Source organism: Fringilla coelebs, assembly GCF_963513975.1.
Source record: "Fringilla coelebs genome assembly, chromosome: 1".
NCBI lineage: Eukaryota > Metazoa > Chordata > Aves > Passeriformes > Fringillidae > Fringilla > Fringilla coelebs.
The window spans coordinates 40,609,435-40,636,685 of NC_140028.1; the positions used below are offsets into that span (position 1 = coordinate 40,609,435).

The window sequence follows — 27,251 nt, forward strand, 5'->3', positions numbered from 1 at the left end:
CAGTTCTGATTTAAGTGCACAGGCACTCTTCTAGGAGTGTTGATTGACTGATAAACACCAAATCCATTGCTCAAAGGGCCCTCCAAGTTGCTTGGCATGTAGCTTGGAATCTACGAGGTTAACAAGTAAACAACATTGCTGTTGACATTTTTAACAACAAAAGCAACACCAGTCCAGGAAACTCAAGTCAATCCCCCCCAACCCCCCCCATATAAACAGATGCAGGAATGATCAACACTTTTCCTGCTCCAGAGGCACATAAAACAACCAGATTTTCAAACCCAGAGTGGGCCAGACAGGATGACACTGTGAGAATGATTGAGCCCTGTAGTTCCCACCACTGCAACGGGAAAGGTGAGAAGAGACCTTGGGAAGATGCAGATGCTTCAGAGGGAATATGAAGCACAGGAGACAGAATACATCTGAGGATAGTTTGCTTCCACTGAGAAACCATCCTTCTTTAGACAATGCTGTATATTTCTGCTACAAAAGACCAAGAGGAGCCACCTGGGTGGGAGATAAAGGAGCTTAAAATCTTCCTAATTTTCCTCTAATGGACAAGAACCCTGTGACATTTGGACCTCTCTTTTCATAGAGTAAACCATAACCTTAAACTGTGCGGATTGTGAGCTACAAAAAATTATTCCTGTCTGATTACATTTTTAGAAAATTTTAAAACATAAAGCTGCATATAGAATATTAAACTGGACATTGTGGATATATAGAGCATCTTCCATGGTTTAGATATACATAACACTTAAAATTTAAAATATGGGACTTGTGCAACAATTTCGAATTGCTTAAAAAACTTGTGTTAAGCAGTGCAAAAATAGTTTTGCATTAGCCTTTAAGGTTTTAATATAGAAAATAGAAATAATAGTAAAAAATAATAAAACAGTAATGAGACGGTATCTTCCTAATTGATCACTTTTATATGACTTCCTGAAGGACCAACATCAATTATGCTTCTATGTCAAAACAATGCTGGCAGACTGCCAGCAAAGATTCAGATCAGGGCCACTGATTTAATTTATTCCTTTTTGGAAATCAGTGGATTGTACAGTCAACTTTTGACTGTTAGACACCAATTTTATATGAAGTATAATGAAGCCATGTCATCACTGTTACACATACGAGAGAAGGGAAAACTATTTTAATCCACTTCATTTTGAGTCTGCAGTCAGCCACCTGTAAGTATAGCATTGACTATAGAATCTGTAGTATCTGTTCCGCAGAAACATGTTTATCACAGGATGAAACAACAAGGTATGTACATGTTTACAGACCTTTATTTAGATTGCAGTCTCACATCTGTAATCAGTTTAATTAAGTAGTCATTCAGAAGTATGATGTTGCTGATAAAAATTGACATGGCTTTCAGCATTTTGTGACACGAATAAAAGTTCCTTTTCCTCAGCCACCCTATAATAGTTTTCCACCTACAGTAGAATTGGGTACTTCTTGCCATGTCACACCTTGTTGCAGATGAAAAAGCCCTGTCAAAACAGGATATCCAAGACAATCCTTTATCTTATGAACATGAAAACATGGTCCATATACCTAAGAATGAGAGTGGCTTTAAATGCCAGCATTGACTTAGTCTTGCCCCAGTAAGCCTGACATATAAACAACAGTCCTTTGGGACACTGTTTATTATAGATTAGAAACCTTGTCAATAACTTACTTGTGCTTTTGATAATTCTGTACTTGGTTGCTAAGAGACTTGTGTTCCTGATGAGATAAAATGAACAGGAAATCCTCTATAGCTTTGTGACTTTTTACACTAGTAAATAAAAATGCAAACAACTGATACAAAATACTGGCTACTATTAACAGAAGTAAGAAAAAGACAAGCATTGCATATTTTAAAGAAAGGAACGTATAGCCCTTTTTTGCCCTCTCCAACTATAAGATGATAAAAGATCACCTTTATAAAGTAGAATGACCGGATTTTGTGGAACGTGGCTGTTTTGGCTCCAAGGTATTTGTAGCGTTGTAGTATCAGAGCCAGGATACAGCTGCCTTGTGACTAAGACATCGTTCACAGAATAAGTGCTATCCAATCCCTCAACGTCACCAGACATCTGTTTCCTGTTTTCATTCTTTCTTTCACTGTTATCATTTTATCCAAGTTACCCTTTCACCTGAAAACCATTTAGAAACCTACAGAAACCAGTGCATGCACGCGTGTGTGTATATCAAAGAAGTTGATTTAGAAAAAAAATTGCTGAGAGCAATTTGTTAATTTTAATACAAAGAGCAGAAATGGAAACAAACTTGCCTTCCCCCGTCTTCTCCTCCCCAAAATACACAATGATACATAAACACTTTTGTCTTCTGGTCTTCACTAATATGACTAACTTCCTTCTTCACTTCCAGTTAAGTAGCTTTCCTGTTAAGTACCACCACCTCCACAAAATACAATTGTGAATTGATTCATAAAAACAGAAACATTATGGCACAAATAAGGGAAGGCAATAAATACTCTTCCCCCTCTCCAACTCCTTCCCAAATGGAGGCAGTAGTAATATTGTTATTGTAAAGTTATTGTAATAACAAAAACTTTAAAAAAAAGAAAAAGAAAAAAAGTATTGCTTGTCATTTAAGGTTCCAAACCAACAATCATCAGGATGCAGAACAGGATACATCTAAAGTGAGAAAGTTATTTACTTCACATTCAAGTTAACACCAACTGTACTTTTTTTGGCACACAGTATTATTCTCAACATGCCAAAAAAGTGTTGGACACCTTATAAAATATGAACGTTAATGCCACTAAAACAGAATTCCTGCTATTCATAGTCCAATTTTATATGGCTGTTGTTTTGGTACATTTCACCTATACTTAAACCCCAAGTCAGAGAATGACCATTACTGATAGCATTTAGCACACATTAACAAGGAACAATAGAAGTTGAAGAGTAAGTTGTCAAAATTTAGTGACTTTTTATTCTTAATCTCTTGATTTCAGATTATCTAATCAGAATGAGAAGACTTGTTTTATTTTGTTCTGTGATTACAGATGGTTATATTAATTGATCAGGCAGGTTGAGTGAAGGAAAAATCTGGGCTGGTTGACAAACACCAACAGAAATTCATCCGCTTCATTTTATTGTCTGAAAGAAAAAGAAGATTTTTCTTAAATCCTCCCCTATTGAGGTATACCAGCAAAATACAGACGTTATACAGGAGAAAGAGGAGATTCTAGCACATAGAGGACTTTCCCTATGAGATGGGATGGTTTGGCAGCTACAGGAAACTTTAAGCAGCATTTCCAAAGGCACATCAAAATTGGAAAGCAAGTTGACATCTCATGTTCTGTTCTCCTGAACTGTTTCCTGCATTCTTATAATCAAATTAAGACTATTTTAAAGCCAAATTCAGCTTCCATTAAACCACATAATTATGAAGCAGCTCATTAAGTTCCAAGCAGTCAGAGCACATTCTGATACATCATCTTGGTCTCCCCTCTCATCCTTCTTTACTGTCTGGTTCACTGTCTCAAATGCCCAGATCACAATGCCCAGTGCTTCCACACAAAACCTACAATACTCTTACATAGTAACAATGCAGTATTCTGAAGAGACTGATAAAACAAACCTTTGTTGAAGAGTATTTTTCAAGACTTAATCAAGTTGGTGTGATTAAAATGCTGTCTCCCATAAACACAATTTGCTCATAACTTTTCACAACATTTAAATTAATTTATCCACCGTCACACATGCAATCTGTGATCAAGCTGAAAACTGAATTCTAACTGTGTACTATGTCCATCACATCCCCATCCTTCATAATCTGCTGTCACTGTCATTCATTGACTCTGGATTCTGCTATGCATTTTTATTAATAACATTACATTTGTGTCAGGACAAATGTAAATTCTGAATAGTAAAAGCCATCAAATTAAGACAGCTATCTACCCCCCCCAGCCCCAAATTTAGATAGACAGTTATGTTGAACTGCACACTCTGTCCTCCTCAATTGCATATGAAGAAGTAAAAGAAAAATCAAGATCTCTCGAGCTCCAGTGCTATTGATGGCAATGGCAAAATCCAAAACATAGAAAATATGGAATTGAAGAGGTTAATGCAATCTTTAGTACTTTTTTATTTCTGGTTCTTTTTACTTTTCCCCAACCAAAAATACCTCAGAACTATTCAAGATACATTTTCTAGAACTTATAGTTTTATGCAATACGACTGTAGAACTAATTTTGGTTTTGTACTGTCATGTTTCCGATTTTAAACTGAGAGGGGGAAATATAAACTAATTATTAGGTCAAATGACTCTTTGGAATTATCCTCTGAAACAAATACAACACCAAAACCTTTTATCTGAAAAAAATAACTGGCCAACCATTGGAAGAGAAAGTGCCCAGACCCACACTTTATGTCAGACTCCACATTGTTTTCAAATGTTAAGACTTCTGATACACTCCATTATGACAATAAAAAAGTTGAGAGCTACACCAGAAGATTACATGAAGAAAAAAATGTTTTTTCTAGTATAATAGGAGTCTTAAAAACAAACAAACACACACCACTTCTACCCATTATTTCATACCCAGATGTTTCCTGTACACCTGCAATTGTGTCCAGTCCTGGATTCATGAGCTGTAGTATTTCAACAGACTCTCATCAGTTGGTTTCAGAATTTTCTTGTCTGCCAGGTTTACAATCCATCCTGGAGCAAGACCAAAAAATATTTGTCTAGGATCCTTGCGTGCACTTAACATCTTAAAGAGTTCATCCCTAGTTATATCTGGTAAGACATAGCCATATTTCTTGGCAAGTTCCAGCCTGGCTTCTGCAACCTTAGATGGATCTGCCAGGTAGCCCCGATTCCTGGGATCTGTGTAGTAACGGACGAGGTCTTCAGGTGGGAGCATTCGCTTTGGGATAGGTTTGCCACGCAGGAAAAATACTACTGGCTTGATTAAAATTTCTGTGGGCAAACATGAGAGAAGATTACTGATGGCGCTTTATAACACAGATTTAAAGACATTAAATGACACCTTCTTATTCTGTACTAAATTAGTTACTACACTCACATCAAAAAGGGCCAAGCAAAAAATTGAATCTCAAGAATATTCTTGTTCAGAATGAGATAGTGATTTGCAAGTTCCACTTAACCACACAAAAAACTCTGTTTTTACTGATATTTATAATGCCAGTCTGGAGGAGTTGCTACTTCTAATACATTTAGAATGACTACTTGGGAAATACAACCATAACTAAACTCATTTAAATGATTACTTCCCAGTTTGAAGCAATGCATTTGCATGGCTATTTACACAGTGTACCAACTAACGTCAAATTTAGTGCTTCTATGAGTATTTTAAATAAAGTTTCAATGGCTCATGCACCTATTTAGTCTTTTGTGAGATTATCTTGTCTTCCTCAAATTTTACTGATTTTGGCAAATTATATTCCAGAACCTTTCAACCTTATTATTTTTATTATTTTGTGGAAAAAAAAAATACCAGAACATATATCACCCCAGGGTAACATATTTTGCACACTTAAAATGTCTATTCCTCTTCTTCTCAGCCTCATTCACACATGAAAGCTGGGTTATTGTCAATAAAAACTGCATGAATGAATGTTAGGCAGGATGCAGCCTCAAGCAAAGCAAAGCCTCATTCTTCAGTGAAAGTGTTCTGAGAACAATAGCCATTTTAACTGGAATGATTCTGAGCTTCTGTAACTTACTTCCTCACTTTAAGTGGAAAAGTATTTTAAATTAAAAATATAAACATCCACAGTGTTTTTTAAATCTATTTTTTCCTGAGTTTTCTTAGTGCTATTAAACATGGGAAACAGAAGACAAAAATCCAGCAAAACAATATTTTTATTTCCTCTATTTACAAAGCTATTCAGATTTCCTTAACTGGTTGATTGGTATACAATTACTAACACTGGAAGGGCTAAACAGGTGAATGGTCAAAAAAGGCAAAATTGAGGATGCATTATCATTCCTCATTGGGGGCTAAAACTAGATGGTCTTTAAGATCCTTCCCAGCCTAAAATATTCTATGATTCTATATATATACATGTAACTGTTTTTGAAGCTTAGAAGTTGATGACTTTCTACTAAGAACTGTGTTTAAAAGTTTGATTTGGATCATATAATCTTAGCACATCCAAAAAAAAAAAAAAGACAGAAATTAAAAGAAGTTCTTACCCAAGCTTCTTGGGTCATAGAACGATGTTGTTACTACGCCTCCGTTTTTTTCTATGGCTGCAATTGCTAATTCAGACGCTCTCTGCACTTCAATATTTACTTTTGCTGCAAAAATATCAGCACCCTGTAAATTTCAACACATATTACAGTAACATTAAAATGAGTATTTTAAGACACAAGTTTATTCTTCTCTAAAAACTTGTAAGGAACATTAAATCCTGCAAAAATATTATGAATTGTCTGTTCCGTGCACAAAGTTAAGTAACCAAGTTGCTCTCAGTCACTTGGGCTGAATAAAAAAACCTTTCCATTTCCAAAACAGTCATACATTTTTTTCAGTACATTTCAGTTTTATGTTGTAAAACACTTCTTCAGCCTTTTGTTATGTACTCCTTAACTCTGATTTCTGCAGTCCCTTGGGTATGAAGACATCCTCCAGAGCTATTTCTTTTTTTGCTGACACACAGTGCCCTCTAGTGGATTTATGATCCACAAAAGTCCCACAGCAAACTAATTTGGAGAATCACAGATGCTTCCAAACCATGGGAATGACAACCTGAAAGCCTAAAGTACCCAGTGTGGTGTCTGCATACCTCCTCCACGAGCTGAACACCGTAATCCCTCTTGAGAGGCTGCACTGTCACACCTCTGGCGTTGGTGAGCTGAGTTAAGTCAATCGGCTGCGTGGGGTCAACTCTGCCCAAGTCAATCAGGTACTGCAGCCTCTGAAGACTCAGAGGTTGGTACTGACGTCTGAGGCTGGGGAGAGAAAGAAAAAAAAACAAACAACCCAAACAAAACAATGAGAAATTTACCAAACTGAAGTTTTAATAGCAACTGGTCAACTGAGATATTCTGGATTTTATCTACTCCTAAATCAAAAAACTACTAAGACATTACAGTGTCAATACATCTTGGCAAACCAACAATATTGTAAATAACAACCACTTTCAAAGTGAATCCACCTTGGGTGCTTTGCTGATAGACAGTCAAAAAACCAAAGAACTCCTCCCATACAAACACAGTCAAAGACTATCAGCAAAACTCTGTACATGCATAGCTTACATACAAGATTTTCTGATCCATTACCACTGTACCCAACATCTCAGAAAGTACTGAAAGGAATCTCCCTCAAAACACCATCAAGGAAGAGAAATATTGAAGAAATATGCATTAACCCACATTCCCCAAAGGGAGCTGGAATCTCTTGCCAACAGCCATTGCCTTCAGCAGAACTTACTTTTGTTTTTTCTGAAGTTCTAACTTTACTGTACAAACCAATCCCTAGCATAGTTTTCCAAAGGCAGAGTCTATTCCTGTCTATGTACCCCACTTATGCTGATCCCCAAAACTTCCTCCTACAATCCATTTGATGGCTGCTATCGGAAGGCAGCTCACAAACTCGGAAGCAGCTCATCTCAGCTACTGGCAAGCCACGTACAAAGGGCAAGCAACAAGAATGTGTGCTGTCAGACACTTCTTGCGCCCTTACAGAGAAAGGGCTCAAGAAGTGGGAGCAGAAGGAAGAGTGAGGTGAAGATAAACAGGCAGACAACATTGTTCAGAGTGCTCCCTCCACCCCAACAGCATCACTCCAGTGCACTTACAGTGCTCACCACAGGAACATTTACAGCAGCCTGACACTGAATTTTTGCAAACATTGAAACTACAGGGTACTTTTTTTTGTGTTTTTCACATGCTGTCAGATGTTGTTAAAAACAGCAAGATTCTAGTAATTTCTTGTCACTGCAGGAGGCTGGAGTTTTGCTGTTGGTTATTCATGAACTTTTGACCACTATTACCATAAGAAGCTGAGTGTCTGCATTCTGCAGCATTTCCTTTGCAGGACCGTGGATTTACACTCTGCCTTCAGCTACTGAAAGTGCTTCTTGTTTACTCTTATAATAATTTAGCAAACAGGAGGAAATAATAGTACCTGGAAATAGAATTTGAGTCACATCTCAAAACTATTAAGATTCAGAGGAAACCCTTAAACTGGGACAAGTCTCTAAGTTCTACTGCATGCATTAAGAATGGAAATATAAAAGTGCTCAGCTATTTGATGAAGTGGTATCAGGAAACGGAACATTAAATCAAGTCTAACAATTCACAAATACCCATTAGCCTTTTCATCCTTGAACTGTCTGCTTGCTGTGGCAGACTTCTGTTACTAGTGCCTGTAAGAGCATTGTATGGACACAGAAGTTTGCAAGACCAGATCAAAGAGCAACAAAATGGTTGCTGGCCCAGGTAACACAAATGCTAACTGACGAAGCAAACCCAGCTTTCAAAAAAAATGTGATCAATTTTAATCAAAATTTTTTTCATTATCAATATAAGCAAAGGAAAATTGGAAAATGCTGACACACACCTCTCCGGGTAAGAACAGTGACTGGAGAAAAGACATGTTAGAAGAATAACCTTAAACATTAAAAAGGTGGAATAAGGACACGACTCAAGTACAATGTGCAAAAAGAACAGAAGTATTAAACAAGGCAAAATGCCCAAGAAGAGCAATGCTGAAAGGTGATTTAATGCCTCATCCAGCAGATTTGGTATTAAAGAGCTTGTCAGGATCTTAGATGTAACAGGCAGGGTACAGACAGACAAATACCACAGTGTCAGAGGGCTGAAAAGGCAGAACCACGAAGAGAAGCAGAATTGTTTGGCTGGCACCAGATCAGAGCTTCTGGTGAATAAAGTGAGGAGAAACAACAAAGCAAGGCTTTGGATTACACTTCCATACCCAACATCCTCACTCCAGTCACTGAGACTGTTCCCATTCAGTTCACTGGGTTATGAAGCAAAAAGACAAACAAGCAGGAATAAAGGAATAGTTTCAGAGGAGAAATTTACTCAGCTGGAAGAGGAAAGGTAGTCTGCTACACATGAAGGATTATGAGGAGAAGAGAGTATATAAGCAGATGTGCAAAACAGGAAATAATTAATTAAAAGAATAATCTCACAAGAAATGGGAGATTCTTCTGGTAAAGCTAGTTAACAACCCGAGAGGAATTTGGGAAGCTGAACTTTTTCAGTTAGGCCTGTTTTGGCATCCTGGATTCTTGCTTCAGGAGAAACATCAAGAAATGCAGACAATGATTAATTTCCAAGAAAACATTTAGAACTTACCTATGTCCCTCATTAAATCCATATTTTGGGATGGCCAAGTAAAATGGAGTTTGGCCACCCTCAAAGCCCAGTCGGGGCCGATTCCCTCTTTGTCTTTCTCCTTTGTGACCTCGGCCACACTTTCTACCCCCGTACCTTCCACGGCCACGTCTTCTCTCCTTCAAAACAATCAATGGTACATTTAGACAATTATTGCAGAGACCAGTACCTACAAAACATCAGTTTCATGGACATAAACAATGAGAAAATGCTGATTCTTGAGGAAAAATTAAGTTATAGATCTTTTCTAAATGGAAAAATAGAAAAGCAGTTAATGTGATTTTTGCAGAGCACAGCTTTAGGCTGGCATCACAAACAGTCTGGGGACAAGTCAGCTTCCTTCGGTGGCAGGGATGGTCGAGTCTAGCACAAAACTGCACTGGAATTCCATACTATTCAGGAGTCTTCAGCACTTTTAGGAGCGTGCTGCTTGCTGTTCCTTTCTCTGTTCCTATGGTTTCAGACTTTGAACTTCATCTTCCTGTTCGCTAATATTCCCCCCAAACCAAAAGGGTTTCTCCCTGGTTTCTTTTCGTAATTTCTCTACAACTTTTTAAGGAGACAGCTCACAGGTCTGTTTTCAAGAAACAGTAACAAGAAGGTTAGCTGGCATCGCACTCCTTTTCTCTGTACGCTGTCTAACCTTCCATTTCCAAATATATTACTCCATCCCGTCAACACCTGCAGTTCGAAGCCTTTTACTATTCCCCTCCAGCCCCAGCAATGCCCTGAGGTTCAGCCAGCACCACCATCAGCCAGCTCTGTGGGGATGGCCGCACATGGGCCACAAGGCACGCACAGGCCAAGCGGCGGGCCAGCACACACACAGCAGTGCCATCCGCTCCCTTGCCTCTCCACGCCTCCTCTGGCCAGGCGGCTCTCCCGGCCGTGCCAGGACGATGTCCTTCTGACAGCCCTGAGGGCAAAGCACGGCGGGACGGGGCGCGCCCGCTGCCGGGGCACAGTCCTGCCGCCCGGGCCCAGCCGGCGGGCCGCAGGCACTCACCCGCTTTTTGGAGCCGGGGTTGGGCCTTAAGTTGGCCAGGCTGACCCTGGGCAGCGAGCGCAGCAGCTCCAGGCCCCGGTTCACGCCGCTCCCGCTCATGGCCGCTCCCTGCCAAGGGCGCCCGCGGGGATCGCGCCCGGCCGCGGCGCTCTACGGCAGCGCCGTAGAGCGCAGGTGCCGCGCCTTGGCAGCGGTGTCGCGCAGGCGGCGGCGGCGGGCCCGGTGTGCCGGCGGTGCCGGAGCTCGGCGTTCCGATGGTCGGGCGCAGGGCGCTCGTGGCGTTTTGTTACCGCTGTTTTATTACTGACACCTCAGGCGAGCGTTCCCAAGCCGAGCCTCTAAAACCATCAGGCTGCATCTAAACGCGGCTGAGCCTTGCTCAGCTGCACCCGTGCAGGTACTGGAATATCCATTGCGGTGGGAGATCGCCGGGGCTTAACCCCGGCCAGCAGCCTCACACAGGATCACCGCCACCAGTGGGATCGGGACAGAACTGGAAGGATAAAAAGTAGAAAGCTCGTGGGTTGAGATAAAGACATTACTAGGGAAAGCAAATGCTGCACATCCAAGCCCAGCAAAATAAGGAATTAATTCACTTTTTACCATGGGTAGGCAGGTGGTCAGCTGTCTCCAGGAGAGCAGGGCCTCACCATGTGTAATGGTTACTTGGGAAGACAAACACCATCACCCAAAACATCGCCCTCCTTCTTCCCCCCACTTTATATACTGAGCATGATGCCATAAGGTCTGGAATATCTCTGGTGATTGAGGTCACCTGTCCTGGCTGCATCTCCTCCCACCCTCCCTTGCATTCCCGGTCTTCTCATGAGCATGGCAACCTGAAAAGCAGAGGAGGCCTTGGCTCTGTGTAAGATCTGCTGAGCAATAACAAAATCATCTCTATATTACCCTTCCTGTGTCCAGCACAAATCCAAAGCTGAGCCCCTCACCGAACATTAGGAAGAAAATTACTGCAGTCAACACTGAGACAAAGATGTTCCTAGTACTGCTGCAGTACTTGATCACGTCTATTATTTCAGTCTTTTAACTTTAAATATGTACCTAGTTTATGGAAAACCATACAACAGTCAGTATATTGGTCTGGTGGGAAGGGTGTGTGAGGTGCAGGCTCAGTGCAGTGAAGAACTGAATTGTAGAAGCTGCCTTTGTGGAGTTACAGAGCAGAAAGGACAGCTCCCATTGTGAAAGCTGATACTCCTCAGTGTAATATCCTGCTTTCCATCCTGAAACTTCTGTTTGGCAGTACCTTCTTCCATGTTCAATGTGTGCTTCAGATTGGAGAAGGGATCAGGCAGCAGCTCTGCCAGCCCTGAGAATAAATGGAGGTAAAATGACAATCATGCTGCAGAAATCTGTGAGTTTCAGTATGAAATCTGTGTAGCTTCTTATCCCCTTAAAAAAAATTAAGAAAAATTACATTGTAACAATACACAAGATGCTGGTATGGACAACCATCTTATTGAAGCCCATTTTAGCCTCAAGGGCAGGGAAAATGAAATAATTTAAAGAGTGCTTTGCCTTGTAAAACTCTCACTGCTCTAAAAAACTTCAAATCAGGTAGAAAAGTATCATACCTAAGATAGATATCTCACTATGGAGAGACAGCCAATGTACCAGTTTTTGAAAGGTTCTTAGCTCAGATGTTTTCAGCAATTCCTTTGGCATTCCTGACGATCAGTTTCTTGAACACTTGTCTGTGCCCATCAGACAATGCCCCATGCCCAATCCATGCAGAGCTCTCCAGTGCCCCTGGGGCCATGCTAGCAGCAGCCATGAATTCAAGTAAGATCACTCCAGCTCTGCTGACTAAAAATACTAAAATCTTGCTCTGTTTATTAGCAGACTATTACTTCTTAGGCTGGAGGTTCAGCAGCTCACTTTATGAAAGTGACATTTACATGGTAAATAGCAGAGTAGAGAGGGAAAACAAAATTTTGTTCATGTCCCAAAAAGATGATCTAGAGCAAGAGTCAGATTCAGCATATTTAATAAGCACCTGGCATAATGTGCAGCTCCTAATCTTTGAAGAATTTTTAATGCATAAATGTATTTTCTTAACACACTTAAATTGGGTACAGTACATGAGGCAGGAGCACACGCTAAATTAGAGACAAATCAAACCACAAAAAGTTACCTGTGAAAATAATAAAATTTTAGCAATAGCTGGGATGCCCTGGCATCAATACCATGTGTCAAAGCAGCCTAACAATCATGGCAAAAGAGGATGTGCATTCAATGTTACACAGCTGGCATAAGGGCTCCTCAAATAAATTTTATGCAGCCAATGCTGGTGATGTTGAGCAAAAGCTTTGTGAAAAATTGTCCCTGTTTGGTATGGAACACAGCAGTGGGAAGGATGTGAAGGAAGCATAGTGTGCGTTCAGCTGCTCTTGGAGCTGCCAAACAAGCATCCATGGCAGCCACTTACCACCCGGCAAACACAATGAGCATATTGATTTTCTGGGAGTAAATATCTGACAAAGATGTATGGAATAGAAGACAAAGAACAAAGTATTCCCTTTTGATAGAAATGTGTTTGCCATACATATTCAGAGTTGGTCTAAGTATTTGGAATGGACTGGAATGATCCAGTAACTCCAACCAGAGTGCCTGAATAGCCTAACACATTTCAAGATGAGTAAGAACCAGTGACTTGGGGGCTATAAGCCGAGAGATTTAATTCGGCGGTGGAGGCATCTGACCCTATGAGTACAGATGAGCCCCGTCTCGCCGTGTTGTTTGCTATATTTGTGCTGCTTTTCCTGCCATCCCGTGACTTAGCCTTTTATATTTCACCTATTTAAGAATACCGTAATTTCCTTTTTCCCCCGGGCCTTACAGCACAGCACAAGGCGCCCGCCCGCCCGCGCCCCTCCCACCCGGCTCCCGCCGCCCTCCCGCGTCGCCTCCCCGCCGCTGGCCCGTGTCCCGCCGGCCGCCCCGCAGCCCGGTGCATGTGCGGCAACAACATGTCGGCTCCTCTGCCTGCCATCGTCCCGGCCGCCAGGAAGGCGACGGCCGCCGTGAGTGGGGCGGGGGCGCGGGCAGGGAGCGCCGCCGCCCCGCTTTGTTGGCGCGGCGGCCGCGGGCGGGCGGGGGGCGAGGCGCGGCCCCGCCGCGGCGGAGGGGGATGGCGGGCGGCCCGGCCCGGGCGGGTGCCTCCCGTTCCTTCCCTTCCAGAGGCGGGCCGGGCTCGGCACCTGGAAGGTCAGCGGTGCCCGCGGGGAGCGGCCGCTGATGGCGGCGGGGCCGGGGAGGGGAAGTGAGCGAAGCGGAGTTTTCTTGGGAGAAAGTGGTGCCGCGCTCCGAACCGCGCCTGACCTTGGGTGGGCGCCTGGGGCTCGTGGGCGAGGTGCGTGTGCTTTTTCAGTGATCCTAAACCTCTGCCTTTGTTCTTTTCTTGTGTTGTTGCTGTCTTATTTCCCTCAGGTCATTTTTCTTCACGGATTAGGAGATACCGGGTGTGTATTCTGATCTATTGCATACTCAGTTGCTATTATACTTTCAGATATGACCTGCATATTTTAAACACGTGAGCAGTTAAAATTTACTTAAGCTCCTCAATTCGCCCTTTACTGAATGCAACGGCCAACAGCCGATAAAACTTCACGTGTCCTGCAACGATGGTGATAACTATTTAATTAAAATTTTCCACCAAGTCCTTGAAACTTTACTCACTTACCTAATTTGGTCTGAATGTGATCTCTCTTTTGTTCCTGAGACAAACTTTGTAGAAAAAGAAGTCTGTGGTTTTCTGATCATTTGCTTTCCTGAGAGTGGGTTTCTGGTTATTCCTGTGTTTGTCTAAATTTGGAGTTTTTTATTCCAGACTTGTGGATTGATTGTTGGTTTGCCAGTAGCTGCTGTTAATCCATGGTTTCTTCGTCAATATGTCATAGTTACACTAAAATCCAAACCTCTTTGATCTATATAAGCAAACTCCAAAGTAGTCACCTAATGTCTACAGATTTTTGTCTGTGAAATATGGTCTTCAGACTCCAAAGAAATGCTCCCCCAAATAAAATGTGTTATGCCTTGTTGCCTTGTTCCTGTTATTTCCATGTTTGAGTAGAAATGGAAAGAGTAGGGAATTTCTGGGAGGCATTCTAGCGCTGGTGTAATGTTTCCTTTTGAAGCTTGTGTGTGCCCAGAAATAAGCATGCATTCATTAAAGGCATTGAATTAACAAGTTAAGAGAGTGTTGAAGCCTTTTTAGTGGAAGACTTTAAAGGGATTGGCACTTAGATACTGAAAATAAGTAGCATGAATGCTTTGTCTATTGTGCTCCCTTGTGGCCAAAATTACATAATATTTTTTTAAGAACTTTTTTTTTTGTTACCTGGAACTTAAATGTTGCCTCTAGGTTGAAACTTGCTATGTTGTTTTTTCCAAAGTACTAACTAAAATTAGCTGTCAGAATTAAAACTTGCATAACCTGGGCATTTAGTAAGTTAAAAAAGAGTCAAGTCCATGCACTTGGCAGTATTCTACAAGTGGAGGTTTTTGCTCTGATTTGTTGTGCTGACACAACACCTTGTTTGCATTACCCCTCTTCCTTTCTGCTGGTAGGAGGCAGCTGAGGCAGCAGTACTGCCTGCATCTTGGCACCAAATGTTCAGCAAGTGATTGCAGAATCTTTTGAGCTTTTGGAATTTGAGTCCTTGCAAATTGGCTTGGTGTTTGTTTTGGCAGGGGGTAAAAAATGGAGACTTTCTCTTTAACCTAAATTGTATTCCCTAGACAAGGTGGCATTTCCATTTCAGTGTCAGAGCTAGTGCACAGCCTCAATCTTGCAAATGCAGTGAGCACACTGGAACATCTGCATTTGACAAGACATGACACCTCTGTAGAAATACAGTCATTTAGGTGTATTTCTTCTTCTAGTCTGCTGCAGATTTGATTAAATAGACTGCCTTTGACATACTGTTGTTTGTGGGTTTTTTTTAAGTAAAAGCTGTAGGAATGATTCAAAAAAATTGTCTGAAGCAAACCTATTAACAGTTTTATAACTTCCCCCAGTTTAAACTGACCTGTTCCACTTCACATGAATTTCTAAATTGATCACTTCCATTTACCAGCTGCATTTTTCTTACTCTGGAAAGTGTTTAGCAGAGGTTACATGCTTTTTCTGTCTAGCTCCTTTATAAATGGCACTTAAAAATTGGTACATACTTGTCAAAATCTGAACAAAAGGTGCCATATAGAGAATTGTTCTAAGGAGTCTGCATTAGTATGCACACAATGTTGTATTTCAAATTTGTCAACTTCATAATTGGCTAAAAGTGTCCCTAAATTCTTATGTAACTATTTTTTCTCAGTGTTATTTCTCCTTTAGACTCTTAATCAACTCAATGTGATACTGCAAATATTATGCAAATCATATTTCCTGCAATTTTTTAATAATATATCTAAAAGTACTGGTAGGAAGTAGTCTGAGATACTATAGTCAGTGCTTTGAATGTCTGTGTGTTGGAAATGCCTTCAACTTCAGGTAGCATACATTAATTAATTTTCAGGATGGTATTAAAACTAAACCAATCATGCTTTTTTGGCTGGTCTGCTGTTGGTCTGATTAGTTCAATCATATATCACTGACAAATTTTTTAGAGGTGCTCCCTGCTTAGAACCAAATTTCCAGTATATAATTTAGTGGGTGAGTTAGGAATACTAAATGATGAGAAAAATCAGGAAATATAGGTGCTATTGAGTGTTCTGGAAAGCCAAGTGCAGGAATATGCAATGGCTGCGCATGGGTTCAGATTTGGGTCTAGGTCGGTTCCTGTCTAAATGAGGCCTGGAGTGTGTCTTGACCTTACGCTCTCCAGTGTTCTGGTTTGGAGGAAGCTCATTAACTCACCTGCTGTGCAGATCTTGTTTTGTTATGGACATTCATATACAGTATCTGCTTGAGATTAAAAAGCTACTGCAGTCTGGGGTGTTGTTCAGGACTGCCTGAATCCAAGAGCATTCAAGCTGAGCTGGAGTTAATAGGGCCGATTGATTGGGTTGGATCCATGTGGAGTTAGCTTAGGTGCCAGTTTGCTACTGTTCCACGTCAAGAAATGTGGGTCACAGAACGCCAAGTTGGCTGTCAGAGAAGCTGTCTTAGCTCTGCAGGAGCAGCAAAGCAGCCTCTGTGCTGTCTGGAAGCAGGATACCTGTGTGCATCTGTTGTGGCACATGAATTAATAAAGCCGGACAGATACAGAGTGGGCTTTGCCTGGAGCCAAAGTGATATTTCTGTAGCTGCACCACAACTATGGCAGCCAAATTAGATCGAGTCTTCCTGACTATATATATGCAAGAAGCATTCAAGGGCTGAACAGACCTTCTAAATTTAATACTACACTCATAGTATACTGTGGTTGATGTAAATATTTTCTAAAAGTGTGTTTATATTGATCTAATTCAGCATGTTTCATACTTGGTCTGCACTGATGCACCAGCTCAGAAATAAGAGCTAAGCCAAAACCTAAAAGCAGTTGAATATGTGTTTGTTAACAGGCACGGATGGTCAGAAGCACTTGCTGGTATCAAAAGCCCCCATGTGAAATACATTTGCCCACATGCGTAAGTTTGTAACTTTCTTGTTTTACCTTTTCCTGTAGAGACATCATCTGTTAAAACACTTGTGCACATGTCAGAGAGACACCTCACAAGTGAGATGGTATCTGGCTATACCTGCATTTTGGTTTTTAATATAAAAGTCCATTCTAAAATAGTGTTGATGCTATTAAATGTTTTTTGTTTTCAGGAAATTCTGTGTGACTTACTTTGGGGTAAAACTGCATTTTTATTTGTACTTTGGTTCTGGTAGTTATTCAGACTGAGAACATATTTGGAAAGTCTTAGGTACAAAGTAATATTATTTTTAATTTTTTCCCAGGGGCTTGAGTTGTTTGTTGGTATCTTCACCACCACCCCCCCAACAATGTTTTGTCAAAAACAGTTTTATCATGGAATAATTTTTTTTTAATTTTACTTACCATTACACATAATTTCCATTAGCCAGCTGTACTTAAACTTGGGTGTGTGTACAGCGGATTGAAACTTGCTGTAGGTTACAAAGAAATTTAAAGATTGACAGGATATTTACATTTTCAGCAAATAATGCAATTTGAGCTGTCTTTATGTGCAATTTGAGAAGTGAAATATTTCTAAGCATGGTCAGGCACCAGTAAATAAGGCAGTAAGATCTATCTGCTATTGACTTGGTGGTAGAAAAACTAATTAAGTATAATATTAATTTATGTTAACCCAAAATTCAGATTGTCTCTTGCTCCAGTAGTCTTGGCAGACATGGGGCAGAGATGATAGGGAGAGAAGGAAGCAATGTTTTGGTGTATCACTGAGCTGGTTTATTTATTTATTTTACCACATGTCCCAGCTTTGCCGAACCATTCAAAAGGAGCTTAGCAATATCTGCTGTTTTCTTTGCTTGCCCTTTGTCTTCTTTCACTCCTTCCCCGCAGAACTTGCGCTGCTCAGTTCATAGATTAAAACTCAAGCTAGGTTTGATCCAGGGCATGATCCTCTGAAGCTGTCTTGCTGTGGCTGAAGAGATGGCACACAGCAGCACAGGACTGGGAAGGAGTCCAGCAGTGAGGGCAGGCACTGCCTAAGCAGATTCAGCTGCTGACAGAAGCATGCATGGCCAGGATCCACCATGTGCTGCTTTTGGCTGCTTCCTGGTGATGCTGCTGTATAAGGTGCCTTAATCCACTGAACACGTGAATGGAACTGTGATAAATAATTCCTAATTACAAATAAGTAAATGATATATGTATATTAAAATATGTTTATGAGATATATGTACTTGCACACACACACATTTAAAGCAGCCATTGACATTTTGCTTGCTCTCCATAGAGAGTGGTAATTCAACCCTGAATATTAAATGTGTTTGGGCTGGCAGGTTTCAAGAAAGTTTCAACAGATGCTGCAAAACAGCTAATCTTAATTACTGCTTAAAAGTAAGACAGAGGATATGCAATTTCATTTTGTTACTGCATCTGCATTATTGAATTTCAGTGTATATCTTATGTCAAGAGTGTTCATTCTAATTTCTAGGCCAGTTATGCCTGTTTCTTTGAACATGAACATGTCTATGCCATCATGGTAAGTATTTGTTCAAATGCAGATGGTTCTAATCAAATTATATCTGGGACTATGAACTCATTGTTCTTAATTTAAAATCATGAACAACCTGAGTATCTGGTTTTAATCACATGCAAGCGTAAACCTTTTTACTTTAGATCTTTTATTGTAAAAGTACAGAACTAAGAGGGCTGTCATGAGTACACTCTAATTATCATTTTGTATCTGTGGTAGTGATTATTCCTCAGAATTAATTTGTGTATCTTAGAACAAAACCCCATTTTATTCTACACGTACGGTATATAGTATGCATTGTGTCTGAGTTCCTAGTCAGTAGAAGTAGAGACTTGGAATGGAAATATTATTGCTACTAGTGAGTATTATTTGGTGGCTCAGTAGGATATGTAGAAAGTGTTCTTTTGAACATCCATTCTGAATAGAGAATCAGAAGAATATGGTATATTTCAATGATCTTAAACCAATCTTCAGTTTTATTGGATTTTGGGCTTTCCACCGCCAAGTAACTTGTGTTTGTTTTTCTTGTATTTCTTCAAACCATATTTTAATTTCTGTTTCCAGCAAAATTCCTGCTAATATTTTTTGAGCAAATATCAAAAGTGCTGCTTAATCTGCAGTAAGTTACAGAAGATGTCAAAACTCAGAACAGCCTTGTCGATTAGCTCTAGTCTTTTCAGCCACATTCACAGATTGTGCACTGTTTCTTGTGATCTATGGGTAGTTGGTAATAAACAATATGACAGCTAACATTTTTGTCTGGAAAACATCCATATTTCATTATTTGTGTATTAAGGAAGTGGAATGGATGCTCTAATGAATAATGCTCTTGTTGATGTTTTTGTAAGGTTTGATATCATTGGACTTTCTCCAGATTCACAGGAAGATGAAGCTGGAATCAAGCAGGCGGCGGAGAATGGTATACTTAGGAGTATTTTTTTGTGTCTTAAAAGTACTTCCAGGTATTCTTGAAAATGAACTATCAATTTGAAGCAGGTTTTCTAAAGCAAATATTTTTTTTAGGGAAAAGAGTATGTGTATATGGTATTATCACTGACCAAAGTTTAGCTAGATTAATTATTTATTGTTTGTTTGGTTTTTAACTTAATTAGTAAGTAGAGTAATTCACCAGTATAAGCACTTCATATTCGGAAATATGGGAACAAGTGTAGTTTTTTTCTAAAGAGCTTTTGGGTAGTGCAGCAGGTCAGAACAGTTGAGTTGTTTTGCTTTTACTTGGAAGAGCATGCCATCTTCCCAACACTTGCGCTGTTACAAAACCTATTTGCATGTTTTTGTCTTTGGGAATGGCACTGATATTTCTGACTGTGCTCTAGATCTTCTGGTACTTTTAATGTATAGCAGCCTAGATTTTCCTTTCACTAGCTTTCTCTTGATGCCAGGACGAAGGCATTTTTAATCTTCTGGACTTTCTAGAGAATGGAGAGGATTTTAACAGCTGGCCTTTATTTATGTTGCAGTTAAAGCACTGATAGATCAAGAAGTAAAAAATGGAATTCCTTCTAATAGAATTATTCTGGGAGGCTTTTCTCAGGTAAGGTATGGTTGGAATGAACCATTGTCTTTTTTCTAGGGAAGTAACCTAACTTTATTAACCTCAGAAACCCAGACACTTAAATTGAAATCAGCTGATGTTAGATGCCTCTAAAATTTTAAGGTACCAATTTTCCTTTGCTTTAAGAAATGAAGTTTTTTGATTTTATGCAAATAATTACTGTTCACTGGAAAATTAACGTACATGTGTAAAAAAAGTACTAAAATAAATACTCTGTTTAAAATCTTTATCCACATAACCTACATAGTTTTGCTTGAAAATTTTGGTCCTATTTTTAATTGAATTTGGTAGAGATTTGGTGGTCTGGATTTATTTGGGAAGTCTTTTCCTTTACATTTTTAAGACATCTGTGGTAGGTAGGTTAGTTGATTAATTGGTCCCTACATCAACTCCCCTCAGTCTGCATGCAAATGAATTAAATATTAAAGTAGTGATAAAACTGTTGTGATAAAATGATTACAGTGATAAAATGTTGTAATAGTCTTTGGTTTTGGGGTTTTTTTTTTGACAACTGTTAGTTACAGTAAATTTGCTGGCTTACTTCTGAATTGACCCCATGTACTTGGAAGGGAGGAGAAAAAGCCAAACAAACGTTGTACATAAATACTGGTTTTAGTTGTTGGCTCTTAAAGAAGAATAGATTGCAATAGGAAAAGACTTTTAAAGGCAAAATCAAGGATTTTGAAGCAAACATTAAAAAGAACTTTACTGTCATTTTTCTAATAATACTTATATGTCTTTATTTTAGGGAGGTGCTTTATCATTGTATACAGCTCTTACAACACAACAGAAATTAGCAGGTGTCATAGCCCTCAGTTGTTGGCTTCCTCTACGGGCTTCTTTTCCTCAGGTATTTGTTTCTTTCCCGAGATGATTTGCACTTGGGGAATGAGTATCTCTGAAGATTGAATCTTATGCAAGAATTAGTGGTCATCATTATTACCAGATGATGACTGTTGTTTAATAATTTAGTTTTTAAAACAGGGCCTTAAAATTTTAGATTTTGTTAAGTAAGGAAAATGAAGAAACACTCAGTAGCTGTTTTTGCTTAAAATGACACTACTAGAAAATTTAAAGGATATAACAAATTTTTCTTGATGGTTAATTTTCTGTCTGCCATTTGTTCCATTGCAAGGCCCTATCTTATTAGAGACTGGGCATTTGAGCAAAGGTTCAGTTTTTTTACTTGGCCAGAAATTATGACTTTCTGTTACAAAACTTTTTGTCAAAGTTTTGTTTGCAGGTCTTTGAGCTTAATGTGTTGTCAGGTACAGAGCTTAACTTCATAAGGAGCCGCTTGCAGACTATACGTTGTACTATTTCCCCTCAGAATTCAAATTGCCTTTCATGCCACAGGGTGTAGTGCCATGGGGTTGTTTTATTTCAAAGGTGTTAGCCTTATCTCCACTTAGTGTCTCTTTCTTCTCTTCTCCTGTCTAATTCCACCCCTCCCAGGGCCCTATCAGTGGTGTCAACAAGGATATTGCTGTTCTTCAGTGCCACGGGGACTGTGACCCCCTGGTTCCTGTAATGTTTGGTTCCCTCACTGTTGAGAAGCTGAAGACTATGATAAATCCAGCCAATGTAACCTTCAAGACTTACTCTGGCATGATGCATAGTTCATCTCTTGAGGTAATTTTCTAAATACACCCCCTTTTAGCTGGTTATAGTTAATTCTTTTTCCTTCAAAATGAATATTTATAGGCTGTTCATGAGGGGGGTTAGTTTTTGTTTGTTCTGTTTATTTTGGTTTTGTTGGGTTTTTTTTTGTTGTTTTGTTTGTTTTTTTTTTTTTTTAATAAATGCTTCATGCTACTTATTTTGGTGAGTTACTGAATTCTGGGCTAAAAAACATCCAAAGCAGAAGTTTATATGACAGGTGAGAACTTCCTTGTAAGATTGAATTTTGGGGATCAGGTGTCTTGGTCTAGAAAATACTCATTTTCCCAAATTTTTATTATTTGCTTAGTTTAAAAACTAATTAGAATTAAAAGACAAATTCTCATAGCATAAATCCAAGATGGTGTTTTGGAGAGAAGAATCCTGGTAGTTCTGAGGAGGGAGACATCGAAGGAGTAGAGAGGGAGGTCTGACGCTACGGAAGAGGCAGCCTCAGAACTTGTATTTATGGTTCTGGCTCAGCAGACAGCTGAGCTGATGTAATAACTTCCTGCTGACAGAAAGGGGTGGACTCCCTCTGCTCCTGACCTTGTGGCCCTCACTTCCTCCTTGTACTGGCTCTGGGGCAAATCAGAAACTTCCTTGAATCATTTGAATTTGTTAAATTGGCAAAAGCTGCAGCCTTCAGTGTTTGCAGCCATAGGGAGCTGGAGCATTAGAGCTCACTCAAAGTAATTGATGGAAGCAAGAGCTCAAAGAAGAGGCAAAGAACAGATTAACCATTTGTCAGCAGCAGTAACATTGTTAATTTAGATTGTTGCATCTTGTAGGAACTGTAACTTTGAACAACCTCTTTGTATCATTTACAGAGTAGTGTTGCATTAAGCCTCTAATATTGCTGAGCTGTTATGCAAATATTTTAGTAATGTGTTCTTTCTTACAACAGTGACTTAATTAAAAAAAAAATATTACTATGGATTAGTTTCTCAATCTTGTTTGCTGTATTTCTTTTCCTTAAGGAAGGAAGCATGCTGAAAATGAAACTGAATGGTTAGGAGGAGGAGTTGCTGGCTTTCCATACTGCTGCTAACTTGTAGAAGTTTAAAGTATACAAGAAGCTATGGCCTTAGCTACACAGTCAACCCTGTGCTATCAAAATCACTTAATATGTAGCTTGCCTGTTCAGCTCCAGAGGAAGAGAAAAAGTAGTCTTTGCTTTTTTTCTTGTATTTTAGCCTCTGCTAAGTGCATATCAGCGCTGTGAAGTTATCAGCCTTGAACTTGTGTGCAGAGTGGTAATTAAGTAACTGATTGCTCAATATTTCTAGCCCAGCTGCTCATTATAACTCCAATGTTAAAGCATGATTTAGTGTAGCTGATTACATAGTAGTAGAGGACTTCAACTGATACATACTTTTATCTTTAAACAGGAAATGATGGATGTAAAACAGTTCATAGACAAACATCTACCTCCCATAGACTGAACTGATCTGTGAGAAGCCTTCTATATAAATACACCAGCATCAACTGTGGTAGAGTGTTAAATCTTTTCATATGCCTGATAGGAAACATTATTTCTATACCTGCAGTGTTACTACTGTGTTGCAAATTTATACTTGCAATGAAGATTAAATAATGCACATGTACAAGAAATGATAATCTTTTTAGTATTTTTCACCCAGTGCTGGGAAGGACGTGAATGAGGGAACTAGGTAACAATGACAGAATGTAACTGTTTTAAGATGGCTGATTTTTTTTTTTCTTGATTGCAGAATTTCAAACTATTTGTGCAAGTAATAAAAAACTAAATTTAAGTGAGCAACATAGATATGACCAGTTTAGTTTTACTTGAAATGTGATTTGTTCTTTAAACTCATTGAAAACATGTGGCATTTCTTTTAAGTAATGAATGCATAAAGAACACAACATAAAACACAGTGGGCATAAAGTACAGAACATGTAACATAGTGGGCATATGATAGTAGAATAAATGCTACCAGGGATAAAGCTTAAGGATTATATGTTAATTGTTTAACAGATAAGGAGGATTGTTTTATAATGGCTAGAAGTCAGCAAAGGTATTTCTTATATTTAAAAGGCCTCAATTTTAAAATGTTCATATAGATAAATACTGTGGAAATTCTAAAGGGACTCATTCCTTATTAGTCTGTTGTTTGTCTTGTTGTCTTTTTTCTTTTAAATTCATTGCAAATGTTGACTTGGAAGAGAATTCTGAAAAAGTGCATAGGATTAATTTGAATTTTGTTTAAAAAAATTCTTGTTTTCATACTGAATATTCATCTGATGCTTTAGTTGGAGTTTTCATTTGTTTATGTATTTCACATGAACAACTACAGAATATTGTTTTGATTTTTTTCTCTGCGCTTTGGAGAAAATAACTGAAAATAGTGCAGCTATGTAGTTCTGTGTATTGTTGAACTCTCATCTGTAACACACACTTATTTGAATTAGTTTTTGCTAGAAATATAAGTGCAATTGGGATATAACTTAGCTAAATTTTAAAGCGATACTTTTAGATAATACCATATAATACCTTCTCAAATTACATGTTGAGACTTGATTTTTTTTTCTGAATAGGAACAAAGCATTTTCTTTTAAAATCTGTCCTTCTACATTTCCCCAGAACAGTATAGCCTAGGAGTATGAAGACCTATCCTGGGAAAAAAAAGAGTAAATTTACAAGATACAGAATGTCTCTTCTTTCAGAACCTTAAGATTGTAGAATGCACTGGGTTAGAGGAGTTGATGCACACTCAATAGCTTTTTTTCACTTCAGAGCCATAATTTACTGCTGGAAGCAGCTGTTCTGTAGCATTCAGAGGCTGTCACCACACTAGGAATGTTTAAAACAATGCACTACACTTTTTATTGCATCATTTGCTGCATAACAATGTTCTATCCTGTAATATGCTTTCAGTCAAAGAATATTTCTATTTTGGGTGTATCTGTCATGTCAGCACTGTGCTTCACACCTGAATTTAAGGTACTTTTCCTCTCCCGGGGGTCCTCTTACAGTGTATGTGGATTTACATCAGGTATCTGCCAGTACAAATACATAAGTGAGGAATTGCACCTTTATATCTCTCCTCTAACATTGCTGCTGCCAGAAATCTGACCTGTTTACCTAGTCTGAGTAACCAGTTTTCAGTGCATTTTTTTTTAATATTGCACTTCATTTTTAGGAAGCTGCTTTTTTTTCTAATCCAGTTTCTCTGGATTTTTAAACATCTCTTAATATGTAAAATTGAAAAAGAGGGTTTTTTCTTAAATGATAATGAAACAGTTTTAGGTATTCCATCTGTGTAGTTAAGAGGGCATTTTTATTAACTTTGAAGTTTAATTAGTAATTTCTTTCAGTCGGTCTCTTCTATAGATCTGCCAATTTGTCTTTCAGTTAATTTAGTTCACAGAAGAAACCATAATATTCTTACTGTAGTTGTGCCAAAGTTCTCTTGAGAAAACATTATGTCCTAGCTTGGAGTCATTCCCAAACTGCATTAGCTGATTTTGCAATTCTACTAAATTGCAGTCTTGGTAAGCAAACTATATGTCATTTCTCCTAGTTTTTAGATTTCTTTTCATTCACCTGTTGTCTAAATAATTCCCTGAGCATTGGTGTATTTTCAAAGTTCTTGCATAAGCTTCTAATTTTTACTTCATTATTTTCATGTTCTGTTTGTTTATTTGTTGATAACTGCTCATCTGTCTTAACTTCTAATTGACTGTGCTCATTTCACATATTTTTTCTTCTGCAAGAATTAATTTTGAAAAGTATTTCTAAAATGTTAAAATGAGATCTGCCCTAGCTTCCTTCTGTGTTAGCTCCACAACACTTTCTTCAAGTTGGTGAACTGTGTTTACAGTTTGTGATCACATTCTAGTACTTAGACGCTCTAATCCAAGTCAGCTTCAGCTGTCACTGTCATGATACTTTCAGATGTTTTTCTAGAAATGCTTTTTATGTGTTAACTTTGTTCAAACACTGAGTTATCATATCAAGACTCTTTTTCATATTGTTGTTTCGCTGCTTGCTATATCTACAAAGAGCTGTGTTACCAAAGTCAGTGTAGGTAAATTTTTGACTTTGAATTTCTGTATTCTAGGAAGAATACTCATCTTTATTTTTTATTCAGGAGTGCATGTTTATACTGTGGTTGGGAGTTCTTAAAGAGCCCAGAAGCTAGAGGAAACTTCAAGTCCTTGTGTCCTCCCGTATTACACTGTGTATGTTGAGCTCCTGTCTTTTGTAACTTCCCAGCTGGTTTGAAAGCTTTGTGTATGATCTTGCAGCTGAACATCTTCACTACCTGAAGTGATTTGATGCTGGGACTGTTGTTATAATGCATGTATTTGAGGCTGAATAATAGCTCCATCTGATGGGGGAATTTTCATAGTATTCTATTAAAATGGAGAAGTTGGACTGTCAATGCTCTAAATATGAATGTCCTATCCTCTTAAACTACAATTTGAAACTTTCCAATAATGTCTATTCTTTGTAATGTTAGACTTTCCACCAAAGGAGATGATGTCTATCAAACCTGTGAAAGCATTGATAAGAAAATACCTTGCTTGCAGATCAGTTTGTTTCAATGGATATCTAACTCCTTAATGTGTTCTTAATTTCAAAATGGTACTTAAATTGGACTGCAGTTTTGTGCTGTCAGAAGTCTGACTTCTTGTTGGAATATATTGCCCACTTTTGAATAAAAATGTTGAATTGTATACTCTAAGCCAAATTTTCCAGCTATTTTTGAGGTAAAACTTCACTGGGGTCTGTATTGTGGTGAGGGCTGTATGATTTGGTCTCTTTGTCCTATCTTGTATAATTACAACACAGTAGATTGGTAAAAGTACTGTACACTGTAACTGGTATTAGAACTGTTAATTAAAACATGTTCTCTCTAGTGGAGTATACTGCACTTCATTGAAATCATTTGGATGCATCTTTTATGTAGATGTCTTATTTGGGTTGATGGATATGGCTGAGGGCAAACTGTAAGATGTTAATGAACCCATATGTAAAAGGCCTGTCTCTTAAATTTTACAAACAAATACTGAACACTTATTCCTTGTGTTAAGAAATATAAGCCATTTATATTTACTATAAACATCCAAAATGTAATTTATTTTACTAATTTTATTTATGGTAAGAAATCTTAACTTTGGAAATTATTTCTGTACTAGGGAAAATGTAAAAGCTTTCAATTTTTAATCATTGTGAAATAAATTTCAATTGGTATTTGGCAAGTACTAAAGATTTTTTCCATACTTACCTGAAGGAAGTTGAGCTTTTACATGCTGTGAAACAGGCACTCTAGAGTTCCTTGGAAATATATTGTATGGTAATGTATGCATACTATAATACAGAAGAACAATGATTTGTAGTTACTGAAAAGAAAAATCACTCACCAAGTTAATTTTTGCTACTTTTTGAAAGAATCCTAAGTATGATTGGAGGGTGGTTTTCAAATTCTGGGTTCATTTTATTTTAACTTGTTTTCTTGGAATTTGCAATAATTTTGAAAGATCAAAGAAATTAAG

The 27,251-nt window shown here is 38.7% G+C and overlaps 2 protein-coding genes across 3 annotated transcripts; one reads left to right on the plus strand and one right to left on the minus strand.

Annotated features, from left to right (window-relative positions):
- Positions 1–1,305: 1,305 nt before the first annotated feature.
- MRPL15 (mitochondrial ribosomal protein L15) lies at positions 1,306–10,504 on the minus strand. Of its 2 annotated transcripts, XM_084214170.1 has the most exons (6): positions 10,361–10,504; positions 9,316–9,473; positions 6,777–6,942; positions 6,184–6,307; positions 4,564–4,944; positions 1,306–3,116 (listed from the first exon to the last, which is right to left on the minus strand). In XM_084214170.1, the coding sequence occupies exons 1-5, from the start codon at positions 10,457–10,459 to the stop codon at positions 4,607–4,609; spliced, it is 885 nt and encodes a 294-aa protein (XP_084070296.1). In that variant the 5' UTR covers positions 10,460–10,504; the 3' UTR covers positions 1,306–3,116; positions 4,564–4,606. The 2 variants fall into 2 exon arrangements, with proteins under 2 accessions (XP_084070296.1, XP_084070297.1); XM_084214171.1 differs by lacking the exon at positions 1,306–3,116 and having other exon boundaries at positions 4,084–4,944.
- Positions 10,505–13,273: 2,769 nt separating this feature from the next.
- Positions 13,274–26,890, plus strand: LYPLA1 (lysophospholipase 1). The gene is made up of 9 exons (XM_084203904.1): positions 13,274–13,404; positions 13,811–13,842; positions 16,886–16,951; positions 18,452–18,499; positions 19,342–19,412; positions 19,975–20,048; positions 20,818–20,919; positions 21,525–21,701; positions 23,120–26,890. The coding sequence occupies exons 1-9, from the start codon at positions 13,336–13,338 to the stop codon at positions 23,171–23,173; spliced, it is 693 nt and encodes a 230-aa protein (XP_084060030.1). The 5' UTR covers positions 13,274–13,335; the 3' UTR covers positions 23,174–26,890.
- The last annotated feature ends 361 nt before the right edge of the window (positions 26,891–27,251 follow it).

Excerpts from the sequence above, each read along its gene's own strand:
- MRPL15 (XM_084214170.1), bottom strand. The coding sequence starts at position 10,459 with ATGAGCGGGAGCGGCGTGAACCGGGGCCTGGAGCTGCTGCGCTCGCTG. Across the intron at positions 9,474-10,360 it reads ACCCCGGCTCCAAAAAGCGG|GAGAGAAGACGTGGCCGTGG; the intron begins GTGAGTGCCTGC and ends ATTGTTTTGAAG. Across the intron at positions 4,945-6,183 it reads CTATGACCCAAGAAGCTTGG|AAATTTTAATCAAGCCAGTA; the intron begins GTAAGAACTTCT and ends GTTTGCCCACAG.
- LYPLA1 (XM_084203904.1), top strand. The coding sequence starts at position 13,336 with ATGTGCGGCAACAACATGTCGGCTCCTCTGCCTGCCATCGTCCCGGCC. Across the intron at positions 13,405-13,810 it reads CCAGGAAGGCGACGGCCGCC|GTCATTTTTCTTCACGGATT; the intron begins GTGAGTGGGGCG and ends TATTTCCCTCAG. Across the intron at positions 18,500-19,341 it reads AACATGTCTATGCCATCATG|GTTTGATATCATTGGACTTT; the intron begins GTAAGTATTTGT and ends TGTTTTTGTAAG.